This window comes from Orcinus orca, chromosome 21, assembly GCF_937001465.1.
Source record: "Orcinus orca chromosome 21, mOrcOrc1.1, whole genome shotgun sequence".
NCBI classification, from domain to species: Eukaryota; Metazoa; Chordata; class Mammalia; order Artiodactyla; family Delphinidae; genus Orcinus; species Orcinus orca.
In genome coordinates, this window is record NC_064579.1 from 6895239 (window position 1) to 6911350 (window position 16112).

The 16112-nt window shown below is 36.5% G+C and overlaps 1 protein-coding gene across 1 annotated transcript in view; it reads right to left on the reverse strand.

Annotated features, from left to right (window-relative positions):
• Positions 1 to 16112, reverse strand: part of KCNU1 (potassium calcium-activated channel subfamily U member 1) — a 168441-nt gene that overhangs the window by 84007 nt on the left and 68322 nt on the right. Inside the window, exons 14-19 of the mRNA XM_033415052.2 lie at positions 11372 to 11477; positions 10242 to 10324; positions 9088 to 9157; positions 5644 to 5796; positions 1312 to 1424; positions 874 to 942 (exon numbers count right to left, since the gene is read on the reverse strand). Of these exons, the coding sequence (XP_033270943.2) occupies positions 874 to 942; positions 1312 to 1424; positions 5644 to 5796; positions 9088 to 9157; positions 10242 to 10324; positions 11372 to 11477 (594 nt within the window). The remainder of the gene's footprint in view (positions 1 to 873; positions 943 to 1311; positions 1425 to 5643; positions 5797 to 9087; positions 9158 to 10241; positions 10325 to 11371; positions 11478 to 16112) is intronic.

A 16112-nucleotide genomic window follows, 5' to 3' on the forward strand; every position in this document is an offset into this window, starting at 1 on the left:
TTTCATATACTTTGTAGTCCCTCTGATATCATTCAAAATTATTGAATTTTGACTGTCTCCCTATGATTTTAGGGTTCCTGGTAATGTCAGTCTTCGAGCTGGAAGGGGTCTTAGGGATTAATTAATGTGACTCCCTCCTTTTACAGGTGATGGACACTTCTCTACGGCCACTGGGCTGGCAAACCATAATCAGGATCAGAATCTAGTCTCTTGATTCCAAGTTAATTCAAGGTAGTTTTCCACTAAAAAACGCACAGAAGCATAAGTGTTTCTTGTTCTCCATCCCACTTAAGCCTCACTTTTTATTTTTCAGCATCTTTTATCTCTATATCACTGTGGCTGACTCTGGACTTTCTTTTTTATTATATGATAACTTCTCTTATATTATTCAGTATGCATTTTCAGGAAATGCTGATGGTCTGATAAGGTTACCTCTTTCCTTTATCAACACCACACTTTGCCCAGCAGGCCAAATTCCCATATTTTGTGGATTAGTTTCTAAGGCTAGAGTTTGTGGGAACATTTTTATCACAAATAATTCTATTTCATGGTCAGGACTTACAAGATCTGGTAATATACTGAGGAACAGATCTGAGAAGGTGACCATTTCTTCTGTGTCCGGATCATGAGACACAACTGGGGCAAGGCCACAGGGACCAAGGCAGAGCTCCTGCCCACCCACTAGGGTGACCGTTCTAACCTCAATCCTTAGAGACAGTATTAAATGCACCAGAGCAGCCTGGGCGCCTTGAGAGCCTGAGGCCGGCTCTCAGCAAAGAGCAAAAGGCTTAGTTATGGCTGTACGTCTGGACAAATCTTAATCATAAAGATTCTCCTCAAAGACTCTGAAGCGATTTGAAGTCTCATTGGTACCAGTAACCGTGACACACGGACTTGTGTTCGATGGCTATCAGCATGAGGTGCATCTTCACGAAGCAGAGCCTGGGAAGGAAGACAAGCGATCGTGAGGCAAGCGAGGACAGCAGAGCACCAGTTCACAACAATACGACGGACACTCTGTGCTCTCTGCCTGGGAGGACACCACCCCCTCCGCAGAGGGAGAGCCTCTCAAATGTGGAATGTTCACTTGAAAGTGAATCCATCCTGGAGTAACGCAGAGCCAGTGCACCAACTGGGACAGGGATGAACCTGTCCCGCACAGACTGTGAACCTCCGGCTGCAGACACTCAGACTTACTCATCCTTATACCTTCTGTGTTTGTCACTGAGCCTGGTCTAGAGTGAGCCCTTTGTGGACACTGGGGAAAGAATGCATTGCACGAAAATGAGGAAAGTGTTTCCCTTAACTTACCGGCAAACATCAGGAAAGCTCATTCCAGCAAAGTCATCAGAGAGGCGTTGAGTCAGGATTTTGTTCTTCAGGCCGCTGAAGAAATGTTTCTGCCAGGGCTCTTTAGGGCAGATCTGGAACACACATGAGGCACAGTGATGTGGAGGATGGGATATTCAATATACAAACTGAGTATTCTGCTCAGCACCAAACCAGTACCCATTGCATTCAGGTCCCAGAAAGGAGATTTGTCCTCGTGCTTAACTAGAGAAATGTCAAAGGAAGAACAAAACCTCTAACATACATCTCAACTATTTCCAGGGTGAAGGAGGAGCATCACGACTTAGTTCCTCCCCAGATGGCATCCACGCCTCCTGCTGGAAATTAATTCTTCTTCCAATAATTTCAGCAAGGTAGACTGGTTTTTGCGTCAGGAACAATAAGATGGTAAGAATAATGTGGAGTCTAACTTGTCTCCCCCTAGGTATGGCTGTGTAAGATTTTTTTAAAGAACATATTAGTTTTCTACTCACTGACTAACCATATACCACAAAGATGAAAAAATTCATGACTTCTGCTCAGTATCAGAACCCTTCTTGGTTTAAATAAACTCAAAAAGCCATCCTGATCAATGGAAATGAGAACGTAAAAATCAAGGGCAGTGGTAGGCTTCTAGAGAAATGGGGGATGTGACAAAAGGAGTTCTCTCAAAAAAAAGCTAAATGTTGTCTAACTGGGGGCGGGGGGGCAGATGTTGCTGAGTAACTCATCTCTGACATCTGTGTAAGACCCCCAGGGATTCTGTTTTGCTCTATCTGCATCCTCCTCCATCCACAGCCATAAGAATCACCACCACGCTGCTCTGACAGGGCACGACGGGCCCCTTAAAGCCCAGAATCTCCAATGAAAGCCTGGAATTCCTAGGAACTCAGAAACACCACGGCAGTGGAGAGTTAAGGCCAGTTCAGAAACACTCCTCAGATGGCCATCTTGTGGTTTAGGAAGAACAAAACAAAAACAAACACACAAACAAAAAAATTCTGCCCTGCTAATAAAAAGGACCACCTCTTTCCAATACACCTCATCACCGTCTCAAGATGCAGCTGACTCTCTTGCATTTTCCCCCTTTCTTAAAGTCCTCTCCCTGTGCAGTTCAAGTCACTAAGTCCTCATGACCAAAGAAACTGGCTTACTGCTGCTAATCCAAATGTTCCAGGTTCTGCAAGAGGGTAAAAAATAGCCATAGAGATGAAGATGTCCTGAGTCAGGTGTTTTTTTTTTTTTTTGCAATAAAGACATTTTATTTATTTAAACATCTTTATCAGAGTATAATTGCTTTACAATGGTGTGTTAGTTTCTGCTGTATAACAAAGTGAATCAGCTATACATATACATATATCCCCATATCCCCTCCCGCTTGCATCTCCCTCCCACCCTCCCTAACCCACCCCTCTAAGTGGTCACAAAGCACCGAGCTGATATCACTGTGCTATGCAGCTGCTTCCCACTAGCTATCTATTTTGCATCTGGTAGTGTATATATGTCCATGCCACTCTCTCACTTCGTCCCAGCTTACCCTTCCCTCTCCCCGTGTCCTCAAGTCCATTCTCTACGTCTGCGTCTTTATTCCTGTCCTGCCCCTACGTTCTTCAGAACCATTTTTTTTTTTTAGATTCCATATATATGTGTTAGCATACAGTATTTGTTTTTCTCTTTCTGACTTCACTCTGTATGACAGACTCTAGAAAAAACTTAAAATAGAACTACCATATGACCCAGCAATCCCACTACTGGGCATATACCCTGAGAAAACCATAACTCAAAAAGGGACATGTACCACAATGTTCATTGCAGCACTATTTACAATAGTCAGGACATGGAAGCAACCTAAGTGTCCATCAACAGATGAATGGATAAAGATGTGGCACATATATGCAATGGAATATTACTCAGCCATAACAGGAAACAAAATTGAGTTACTTGTAGTGAGGTGGATGGACCTGAGTCAGTTTTTTTTTAAATCAGAACGGGAAACAGGATCACAAGATGGATTTTGGATTTGGACAGTAGAATCGGGAGCATGAAAAAATCAGTTAGATTAGATCTAATCTAAATTTAAGTTTAAGGCAATCCTCTGTGCCTAGAACCAACTGGAGATGCTCCTCAGACTACGATTTCTCACCATATAATCAATATAGATCAACAGAGTCAGAATACATGGCATTGACCTAAGGCTTTCTAATCTGACTGCCCAGAAGTTTTACAAATATTCACTCAATACCTGGATAAAATCAGGTTATGAGTAGATTAGCAAGTCTTATTTCATAGATGCAGAAACTGACAGAGAAAGTTTAAGTGCCTAATCTGAGCAAAATTGGACATAAGACACTAGCATCCGGATCGTTAAACCTAAGTTAGTAGGTTTAAGTAACTAAATTAATTTTAGTTAATTAATTTAATTAATTACAGAATCTAAATCACCAGAGCAGAGTACAACATGCAAAAATCTTGCCCTGTTTAGAATTTCTGAAAGAGAGTTTCAGACTTCACCCCCCGCCACCAAAAAATCCTCATGACCACAAATCTCTCTTAATTCCTATCTTCCAAAAGCCACCTTATGAATATTGACAAGTGACCATCATCACTGAGGAGGTTCCAACTTTAGATAAACAAACAATAAAAAAAAAAAAACCAACAAACAACAACAGCAATAAAACCACAACAGGGCAGGTTGTACATCTCTTACCTTCTATATTTTCATGAAGGAGACAAAGGTTTCATATAGAGTTCACACTCTATTTTCTCTAGACACAGAGATTAAAAATCACAATCCTCACAACACGTATTGCAGTTATCCTGCACTTTCTAAGCTTACAACACACAGGCAATGTCCTCACAAGCCATTTCCTGGGCTACACACAGTGACCACTAAGGGAAGGTTAAAGCATGTTCGCTGTATCATCACCAAGGCTCATTCCTACCGCCTGATGGTCGATTTTATTTCTCTGTATATGGCATCTCCTCGCATTCACAGGGGGAATTACTAGAGAATGCTGTGGTTTCCGGTTAGCATTTTGCTGATCAGAGTATCTCTTGAATCTTATACCTCTTTTGCTTTTCCTTAACAGCACCAAGGAAGAGACCAGAAAAGGTGTACAGATTTTTTTAAATTTATTGGACAAAGGAAATAAAGTGCAAAGAGAAGCCAAGAAGAGGCAAAGGTGGATGCATAATTAAATGGAGAGAAAGGTGTCTCTCTGGAGAGGTTCTGGACAATAGGATACCAGGCCCAGATGAGGGTTAGAACATCTTTCCCAGAGCATTTCACAGAGATGGCATTTGGAAGGCATACTATGTGCTACAGTATTTCATCCCAGTAGTCCATTTAGCCATTTATTTTGTCTCAAACAAAGGTATCAAAGGACCTGATGTAGGGCTTCCCTGGTGGCGCAGTGGTTGAGAGTCCGCCTGCCGATGCAGGGGACACGGGTTCGTGCCCCGGTCCGGGAAGATCCCACATGCCGTGGAGCGGCTGGGCTCGTGAGCCATGGCCGCTGGGCCTGCACGTCCGGAGCCTGTGCTCCGCAACGGGAGAGGCCACAACAGTGAGAGGCCCGCGTAAAAAAAAAAAAAAAAAAAAAAGACCTGATGTAGAAGACTGGGAGAAGATATTTAACAGCCAGAGGCACGGGGCATAGTGGTGAGACTGTAAGTCAGACAATTCTACATCTGCTACTTACTAACTTACTATTAGTTAGCGTCCATGACTGGGATACTACCTTGAAATATTGAGGGAAACACAAAATGTACTTAAAATGCATGACACACAGTAGGCATTCAACATGTGGCTACTATTATTATTACTGCATAGAATATCCCAAAATAACCTGGAAAATTAGATTTTAATATTATTTGTATTATTATTTCTCTTTGATGAATATAATTTATTATTATGTCAATTACTTGGTATTTAACATATATTTAAATGTATGATTTCTCCACTAATAACATAACCTTTATTTATATTTCTACCTTCAATAACTCAAAGTGCTTCTACATTTATGAATACATTTACTGTCATAACGTCATGGATTGCCGGGAGGAAGCAGGGTTATGATTTCTATTTTGCAGGTAAATATTCTTAGGCAACAATAAGATAAACAACTTCTTCAAGGTCAGTGTGGTACTTGGGACTTCAATCTAGATGTCTCAATCCCTTCCCAGCTCAAGTAGAAGTCATATCTCATTTCTTGGGGCCTTCTTGCTTCCCTCAATTTTTATTTTCTATTTCTGATATTAATTTATGAGGACATGGGGATAGAGCCAAGATTCAACATCAGTTTCCAAGGTTACCTTCTTGTTTTGCTCAATAAATAGAGATGTTAGAAAGGTACACAAGCCTGGCACCAAACAGCCTTGGGCGATAAATCCGAGCTTTAATTCAGCAAAGCAGATGATGTTGTCTCCAGTATTCCAGTTCCAGCTGGGGATCTTTGGCAGAAAAACCTGTTTCATGGTAGAAAGTAGTAGAAACAGACTTGTGGATACAGAGAACAAACTAGTGGTTACCAGTGAGAAGAGGGAAAGAGGGAGGGGCAAGACAGGGGAAGGGGATTAGGAGATACAAACTACTATGTATAAAGTAAATAAGCAACAAGGACATAATGTACAGCACAGGTAAATATAGACATTATTTTGTAATAACTTAGATGCAGTGTAATCTATAAAAATATTGAATCACTACGTTGTACACCTGAAACTAATACGATATTGTAAATCAACTGTACTTCAGTAAAAGAAAAGAAAGTCAAATATTAGAAAGAAATATACCTCAAGAAAGTTCCCCGAATTTGCAATCATTTTGTTCGCTTGTTTTATGTTTTTGAAATATAATTAACGTATAAAATTATATTAGTTTCAGGTGTACAACGTTCAATATTTGTATATATTGTCAAAGGATGACCACAATAAGTCCAGTTAACATCCATCACTACTGTAATTACAAGGTATTTTCTCTTGTGATGGGAACTTCGAAATTCTATTCCCTTAGCAACATTTAAATATAAAATAAAGTATTATTAACTACAGTCACCATGACTCTTTTATACTAGAAATTTATACCTTTTGTTCCCGTTCCCCCATTTTGCCCACCCCCACCTCTGGCAACCACCAACCTGTTCTGTGAATCTATGAGCTCAGGGTTTCTTTTTTGCTGTTATTCAACATATGAATGAGATCACATGGTATTTGTTTTTCTCTGTCTGACTCATTTCACTTAGCATTATGCCCCTGAGGCCCACTCGTGTTGTTGCAAATGGCAAGATTTAGGGGTTTTTTTATACTTTTTGAGAAGACTGTGTATTCTGGTGCTTTTGAATGCAATGTTCTGTATTTGTCTAAGTCATGAGGTATAATATGTTGTCTAAGGCCAATGTTTCCTTATTGATTTTTTTATCTGGATGATCTATCCATTGAAGAAAGTAGGGTATTAAAGTCCCCAACTATTACTGTATTGCTATTTCTCCGTTTAGATTTGTTAACATCTGCTTTATAAGTTTAGGTCCTCCTACACTGGTGTCATAAATATTTACAAATGTTATATCCTCTTGTGGGATTGACGCTTTTGATAATGTAATGTCCTTCTTTTTCTCTTATTAGTCTTTGTTTTAAAGTCTATTTTGTGTAATATAAGTATAGCTTCCCCAGATTTCTTTTGCTTTCCATTGGCATGGAATCTACTTTTCCATCCCCTCACTTTCAGTCTGTGTGTGTCCTTATAGCTAAGTTTTTTGTAGGCAGTGTATAGATGGGTCTTATTTTTTTTGTCTATTCAGCCACTCTATGTCTTTCGATTAAAAAATTTAGTCCATTTATATTTAAAGTAATTATTGGTAAGTATGTATTTACTGCCATTTGTCAAGTGTTTTCTGAAAGTTTTATAATTCCACTGTTCCTTTCTTCTCCTCTTGCACTCTTCATCTTTGATTTGATGACTTTCTGTAGAGTATGCTTAGATTCCTTTCTCTTTATCTTATTTACTATAAATTTTTGCTTTGTGGTTACCATGAAGCTTGTATAAAACAACCTACAAGTCTCTTTTAAGTTGATAGTAACTTAAGTTTGATCACATCAAAAGCTCTATATTTTTATCCGCACAACCCAAGTTTTATTTTTGATATTACAATTTACATCTTTTTATTTTATGTATCATTTTACAAATTATTGTAGTTATTTACTGCTTTTGTCTTTTAATCTTCATACTAGCTTTGTAAGTGATTAATCCATCACCTTTACAACATTAGAATATTTGGAATTTTACTATATATTTACCTTTACCAATGAGACTTATACTTTCATATGTTTACCTTTTACTAACTACCCCTTTCATTACAGCTTAAAGAAGTTCCTTTAACGTTTCTTGTAAGGTCTGTCTATTGGTGATGAACTCCTTTAACTTTTGCTTGTCTGGAAACCTCTTTATCGTTCCTTTGATTCTGAATGACAACTTTGCTGGGTAAAGTATCCTTGGTTGGCAGTTTTTTTCTTTTTCTTTTAGCACTTTGAATATATTGTGGCACTGCCTTCTGGCCTGCAAAGTTTCTGTTGAAAATCTGCTGATAATCTTATGGGAGTTCCCGTGTATGTAACAAGATGTTTTTCTCTTGCTACTTTTAAAATTCTCTCCTTGACCTCAACTGTTGACACTTTAATTAGAATGTGCTTGATATGGATCTCTTTGGGTTCCTTTTATTTGGAACTTTCTGGGCTTTGTGGATCTGAATATCTGTTTAGGAAAGTTGACAGCCATTATTTCTTCAAGTCAGTTCTCTACCCATTTCTCTCTCCCTTCTCCTTCTGGGACTCCTATAATGTGAATGTCGGTCCACTTGATATTGTCCCATGAGTCCCTTTAAGCTATCTTCACTCTTTTTCATTCTTTTTTCTTTCTGCTGCTCTGATTATGTGAGGTCTACACTCTCTATCCTATCTTCAGGTTTGCTGATCCTTTCTTCTGCTTCCTCTGGTCTGCTGTTGAACCTCTCTATTATGTTTTTTTTTTGCAGTTCAGTTATTGTATTCCTCAGCACTGTGACTTCTATTTGGAACTTTTTAATACTTTCTATCTCTCTGTCGAAATTTTCACTTTGTTCATCCATTCTTCTCCTGAGCTCAGTGAGCATCTTTATGACTGTTATTTTAAACTCTCTATCAGAAAAGTAGCTTATATCCTTTTCATTAAGGTCTTTTTCTGAGGTTTTGTCTTATCCTTTTGTTTGGAATATATTCCTCTGTTTCTTCCTTTTATCTGACTCCCTGTGTTGGTTTCTGTGCATTGGACAAAAAAGCCACCTCTCCCTGTCTTGAATGAGTGGACTTGGGTAGTAGATGAATCTTATTGTCCAACACTGCCCTAGTCCTTGGTTGTTTCTCAAACCCTTGTCATTGTCCGATCTGCCTACTTTATTTTTAGTGGCTCCCAGTACTTAAGGGTGTGCCAAGACCTGTCCATGGCCCCAAGGGGAGGATCTCAGTCAGCACCTAAATTCAGAATGACTGGGCTCCAGACCATCAGGCAACAGCTTTTAAAGTATGTAAACACAACTCTTCCCAAATTTACATTTTTATGTAATTAACAATCTTAATGGGGCTCCAAATTTCACCTGCAACTGGCAAAAGCTTTTTGTGTGTAGACTCATTATAAAGTAATAAGTTCATATATTACTTAGATGAACTAAGTTCATTTAGTTCTACAGACTACAAGGGGAGGAGATTGAACAGGCTGTAATGTTACAATACCTTGTTATGGGACTGAAGTATCTGTATGATGACTCTGGTATTAGGGTAATAGTTCTTGATAGAGAGGACCCTACAAAAATAACAAATATGCTCATTAGTGATGTGCCATATCCAATGTCTTTACGATATAATTCAATTCAAAGTTAAGTTGATGTGTGGGTAAGCACAGGAAAAGAGCACATTATAAAGTTCATGGTTATGATCTTCAATAGCACACATATGGAAGAGTGCTATGGTTTCAGTGACTTAGTAAATTAAATCTATGGAAAGGTAAGCTTTTGGTATTAAGAGTGGTCTTCTGGGAGCAATTCCTGAGGAGGAAATAATCAGTTTCATATATTTTAGTCTTCAAACTCAAACACATTAATTACAGAAAAAAACAGAGACTGAATTGCTATCTATAGCTCAAAGTAGCTAACAGACTGTCTAATCCAACTTTCTTATTTTACAAATTAAGAAACTAAGATCTATCTTATATTTACTGTACGTTACAAGTTCTCAGCCTTCTCTTGCTTTTTGTAGAGTCACCTTCAGCTACGTGTATTTATTTTGCTCTGGGGGCCAACAGTTCATCTGGGTTAGGTACAATGGCATTGCCCTCACAATGACAGTTTGAATCTCTTACCACAAATTGAGTTCCTGCTCATAGATACCTCACAGTTCAAGATGGTAACACTAACCCTAGCCATCCTGAAAATACTGCCAATAGTCAAAAGCACATGATACTGAACCATGCACAATCTTTCACTAGGACTACTGGAGAGAAACCCCAGTAAATAAAGTCTAAGAATAAGGTTCACAAACCACAAATGCCGTCTTTATTTCTGAGGGGCTGTTAGTCAGAATGGTGCTATCTGAACAGTTATCAGTTATTCGTATGCTTGCTTTTTAAATTTAGACAGCTATTATCCCTACGGAACTCCAGGAAAGTAAGTGGAGAAGCACATTGACACACAGTAAACTCTATTTTGATTTCCTTTTTCATACATCTGCAGAGTCTCTGGGGCCAAAAAATAAGGCAGAAACCTGGAATATGATGAACCCTGTGCTGTGATACATGACATCTGTTTAGTCCTATGCATGGGGCTTTATTTTAAAAGAGGTAAAAATAAGATCAGCATTGGAGCATGTAAGACACAGTGCCAGCTTCTTACCTCATAATGTTTGAAGTGTCTTCAGCATGTGAATCACTGCACAGAGGGTTGGCTATAATCAGGCATGCTTCTGCAGAGTCCACCTATTCTTCAAGATTAAACAGCAGCCACCTTGTTAATTATATATGGGAAATGCTTACGTGTTCCCCTTTGGGGTTTTCTTATGGTTTCATCATACAATTTCCAAAAAGAAAGAGAGCACACTTGGGAGGGACTTGTGATAAGGATGTCTTTACATCAGAATCACAGTCCAGCAAATGCTGAAAGGGGCTGCATAGACGGACCAGAGTCTCCAACACAGATGTAGATTGCTTTAAAATGGAACAAGTGCATAATGATATTTTTCCTATGATCCAGAAACGTCAATTTATGACTAGTGATGAGTAATAAGATCTTTTTAAGCAACTTCCTGTATAGTTATTAACCTTTCAGAATAGCAAAAAAATTACTGAAGTGGCTCTTATAACCCCAAGTTGCAGGAAAGAGAAAGATTATACTGTGTTTGTCAATTTTTGCTTCAATTCTTTGTGTTGACTCTATAGATCTCTGCTTTAAAAAACTGAACCTTTTGCTCCATATGATTGTGAGAAACCTAAAACATGAGAGGAAGTTGGCCTTCATCTTAAACGCAAGATGTCTAGAGGGTTGGCTGTTGCTCATCTCTTTTAGTCTCGGCCTAACTGGGATCTCTGCGATTTTCCTTCATGCCTTTCCTATCAGAGGGCATATCAGTGTGTATAGGAGAAGCCGGTAAAAGCTGACAGACTCCTAGAAATCTGTCATCTGGTAAGAATCCCACTTGGATAGAAAGATCTAACACACTTCTGCTATCCACAACTTTTTCAGATGTCTTAGACTGATAACATAAAACTGTTCTAGATAGAGAATTTAGTGAAATTAAAAAATTTAAATATAAATGTAGGTATATAGTGAGGTCTGCTTGGTATCTGTCAAGAAGGATTTGGAGGTCAATTACTAACATTTCTTTATGATCAGTTTTTAAAGTTGAAGAAGTTGTATTTCCCCCAATTCAAGAGTCTGGAGTAATCCTTTGGGAAGAGCAATACACACTATTGTCTTAATTGCTGCAGCTTAGGAAAACGACAAGGAGGAAAAGAACTAGATCTCACCGCAACTCGCCTCAGATCCTCCCACTTCAGTGCAGATCCAGAAACGAAAGTTGTATAGGCCATGTAGCACTTAAATATGGTTTCCAATTCCAAAGAAGGAGGAACCCTGGATAAAGAGCATAGTGCCAGGTATGGAAAAAGAAGATTGGCTTTGGTTTAGAGACTGTTACATTATTTAGTGCATTTAATAAAAACTCTAATCTTCTCTTGGAAAACATCCATCCTCCATTATTAATCCACGTGCTTAGGTGATGTGGACACCACTAGCCTAATTCCAGAAATGGGTCTGAAGCTCAGGGGCAGTCAATCACAGAGACATGAAAAAATACAAATCAGATTAATGCCAAAAAAAGGGGGGAGGGAATTACTAAGAACAAAGAAGTTCAGGACCAATGAAAACATTTCAATTACTCAAAAAGACATAGCATTCTAAAACAACTATGCATTTAATAAAATAGCTTCTAAATATACAAAAAATTTTAACAAAATGAGAGAAATACATGAACCTGCCACTGTAATGACAGATTTCAATGCATCTCTCTCAATTACTGACAGATCAAGGAGAAAAAATAATCAAGTTTGATATTTATAAATTCTGCAAACAATATTTAAGATATCTAATTTAAATTTTTTTCACCTTTATTGAGGCAAAATTGACAGTTAAAATCGTAAGATATTTAGTGTACAACATGATGATTTGATGTATGTATACACTGTGAAAGGATCCCTCCCATTATTTAATTAACACATCCATCACCTCACATATTTACCTTTTTGGGGGGTGATGACATTTAAATTCTACTCTCCTAGCAAATTTCAGTGATACAATACAGTGTTATCAACTATAGTCACCATGTTTTACGTTAGATCCTTAGACCTTATTCATCTTAAAACTGAAAGTCTGTACTATTTTTACCAACCTCTCCCTATTTCCCCCAATCCCCAGACCCTGGCAAACCATCTTTCCACTTTCTGTTTCTGTAAGTGTGGCTTTTTAAAAAAATTCCAGACATAAGGGACACCATGCATTTGTCTTTCTCTCTCTGGCTTATTTCACCAGCTTATAATGCCTGCCAGGTTCATCCATGTTGTTGCAAGTGACAGGACTTCCTTCCTTTTTAGGGTTGAATGATATTTCATATCATTCAAATATATATATATATATATATATACACACACACCACATCTTCTTTATTCATTCATCCATACATGGAAACTTAGGTTGTTTCCATATAATGGCTATTGTGAATAATTCTAATTTTCCTCAACAGCACACAAATATTTACCAAAATGATAATTTACTTGACCAATAAGGAAAGCCTCAACACACTGCAAAAAAAAAGCTGCTGTACATATAATGACCTCTGATCACAGTACAATTAAAGTAAAAGTTAATAACAAAAAAAAATTAAAAAATATTCATCATAGTTGGAAATTTTGAAAAACAGACTGCTAAAAATCTCATGAGCTATTATAATGAAATTTATAAAATTCTTAGAAATTAATTATGTGAAAACACTAAATATCTAAGTCTTTGGATACAATAAAAGCCTGCTTTAGGGGAAAGTTACAGCTTTGGACATTAATATTGGAAGAAACCCAAGAAATAAGAAGAAAAGAGACAATAAACACAAGAGTGCAAACAGTGAAATAGAAAAGAAAAATAAAAGAGAGAAGATGAACAAAGACAAAGGCTTGTTCTTTGAGAAAAAAATCACTCATATAATAGGCAAAGCTGTAGTAAAATTGATGGAGAAAAAGAGAAGACAAAAATGACTCATAATATTGAAAGAAGATAAAAATACCTACAGGCAAAGTAGAGATTAAAAATAATAATCAAAGAATACATCAACCAACCAAATGCAACAGCTTTTAAAACTCAGACAAAATAGACAAATTACTAAAAATAGATCTTACCAGAACTAACTCTAGAAGACTATTAAAGGAAATGAAGTTTAGTTTAAAATCTCTCAAAACTAAACAAAAACGAACAAAACACATACATAGACCCACACACTAAACACAATTTTTAAAACCACCAGTTCTAAATGGTTTAGCAGGCAACTTCTACCACACTTTAAAGCAACAAATAATCCCATTTTTATACAAAGTCTTTCAAACACCTTAAAAATAGAGAATGGTCCCCAACAAATGCTACAAAGCCAAAATAACCATTATAGCAAAACTATTAATTTAATTCATCACATTAACAAATTAAAAATTACACAGCCACCTCAGATGAACAAAAAAAGTTGATTAAAATATCTTTTCACAGTTAAGAAATAAAACTCATGGTATATTAGGAAGAGAAAAGAATATCCTTAACCAAATAAAGAGTATCTTTAAAATAAAAAGGATGGCCTTAGTGGGAAAATATTAGAAAAGTTTTCTTTAAAATGAGAAATGAAGAAGAGATACAACTATTGCTTTTTTCTCAACATTATATTTGATGTCTTAGCAAGAGCAATAAGAAAATAAAGATACACTGTACACATAAGGGTTAGAAAGGAAGAAATAAACTCTCTTTATCTGAACTAATATGATTATTTACATAGAAACCCCTAAACACTACAGAAAAATAAATAGAGGCTAATTTAACAATATGGATGAATGGAAGATTAATACACAAAGGTCAATTCTGGTTTTTCATACCAAAAGCAAACAAGTAGAAAATACAATAAGACATTATTTCAAATATATCAGAAAATATCAAGTACTTATAAATATATATAAATATTTTTCACATATATTTATTACATATATACATATGTAAAATTACATAATATATAATAAACAGCAAGCCTGGGAAATTATACAATATTATTGAGACACTAAATGAGATCTAAATAAGTAGACAACCATAGTATAGTCAGAGTTAGAAAGAATTTGTAACACAAAGAATCAATTTTAAACCAAACTTTCAATTAGATTCCTCCCATCAATTTCCACAGGGTTTTTCATAGTTCGTGATAAAATGATTATAAAATTTATATGAAAGATAAAGGGCCAAGAAGAGCTTGTCAACTATTGGAACAAGAAGAGCAAGGAGGGAAAACCTGCCCTAAGATGTATAAGGATTAATTATGAATCTTTAGCAATTAAAAAAGCATAGTATTAATGCAGTAAGAGATAAATTGATTTAAAAAAACACAGAATAGACCTATTTATACTGGTACCATGTCAGATCAGTGAGGGGAAAAGGGTTTATTCAATAACTAGCATTGATAAAATGGTTATCTATGGAAGAAGCTGAAGTTTTATTCATGCGTCACGCCATAAAAAAACAAATTCCAGTATAATTAGAGATTTAAACATCAACAAAAATTAAAAATTCTTAATAGGAAATGTAATTAAATATCTTTAAAATACTGGGATATGGAAAAATTCCTAAACAAACACCAAAAAAAATCATTAAATACAATTGAAATGATTGAAAATTTGAACTATAATAATATTAAAAACTTTTGAATATCAAAATACTTCTCATACTCAGTGAAAAGACAAGTTATAAACTGGAAAAATATAGTTGCAATTCAGATCACTGATGAACAGTTCGTGTCAAGAATACATTAAGCACTCCTAGAAATTAAATAAGAAAAGCCCCACAAACAATCCAATAGAAAAACAGGTAAAATGCATGAGTAGGCTTTTCACGGAAAGAGGAAACAGGTATGGCTAATAAACATGAAGAGAAGCTCCATACTTAGTGATAAGAGGCTTAGAAATCAAAACCACGATGAGATTCCACTTTACACTGATTCCACTGCAAAGATTAACAAGTATGACCACGCCAGTTGTTAGAAAGAATGCAGATGTACAACTACACAAAGTCCCTTACCGATTGCTGATAAGCTTGAAAAATGGTGCGACCACTAGTAAAAAATGATACTATCTCTTAAAAATGAACATTCACATTCTTCACTCCATTAAACCACCCTCCCCCCCCACACACATACACAGACACTCTTGCACAGGTCCACTAAGAGCCATACATAAGCCATGTTAATAATAAACTTATTTCCAATAGAAAAATCTAGAAACAATGCAAATCACACCAAGAGTGGATAAATAAACTAAGGTTTACTCTGTCAATGAAATATCATATAACAGTAAACAATTAACTACAGCAACACTCAAAAAATGAGTGTATCTTAGAAATATAAAATGAGGAAAATCTAAGTACCACAAGATTCCACTGCTGTGATCTTCCTTCTGTAAAGTTAAACACAGATAAACATTTTAAGACTGTACATAATTGCAATAAAACTATAGGAGAGATAAAGAATGATGATGATGTACAGAACAACTGAGAGCAGTATGAAATGTGGGTAGGATCATATAGTTAGATACGGGTTCTGTCCTAAATTTTGTCTTGATGGTGAGTTCATGTACTGGTACTTAGAGCATTATTAAAAACAGCTACTTACAAAAACAAACAACCAAAATGTGCTTATGTATAAGTCAAGTACAAAGGTGGTTGTAAGAATTACGATAAATCCAATTCTAACTTCCCAACACTAAAGAAGAAAACTAAATCTAGTTATGTCATCCCTCTGCTGAAAATCCTCCAAGAATTCAGGACTGACTCGGAGAAAAGGCAACTTCCTTAAAGCCAAATCCTTATAATAGACTATACAATACTTTTGTTATCTGGCCCACTATCAACTGCAATATTTGGAAATTCTCTGAATTTGTCAATTCTCTTGAGTAAAACTTCCCCTATTCCCTTAAAACATATGTG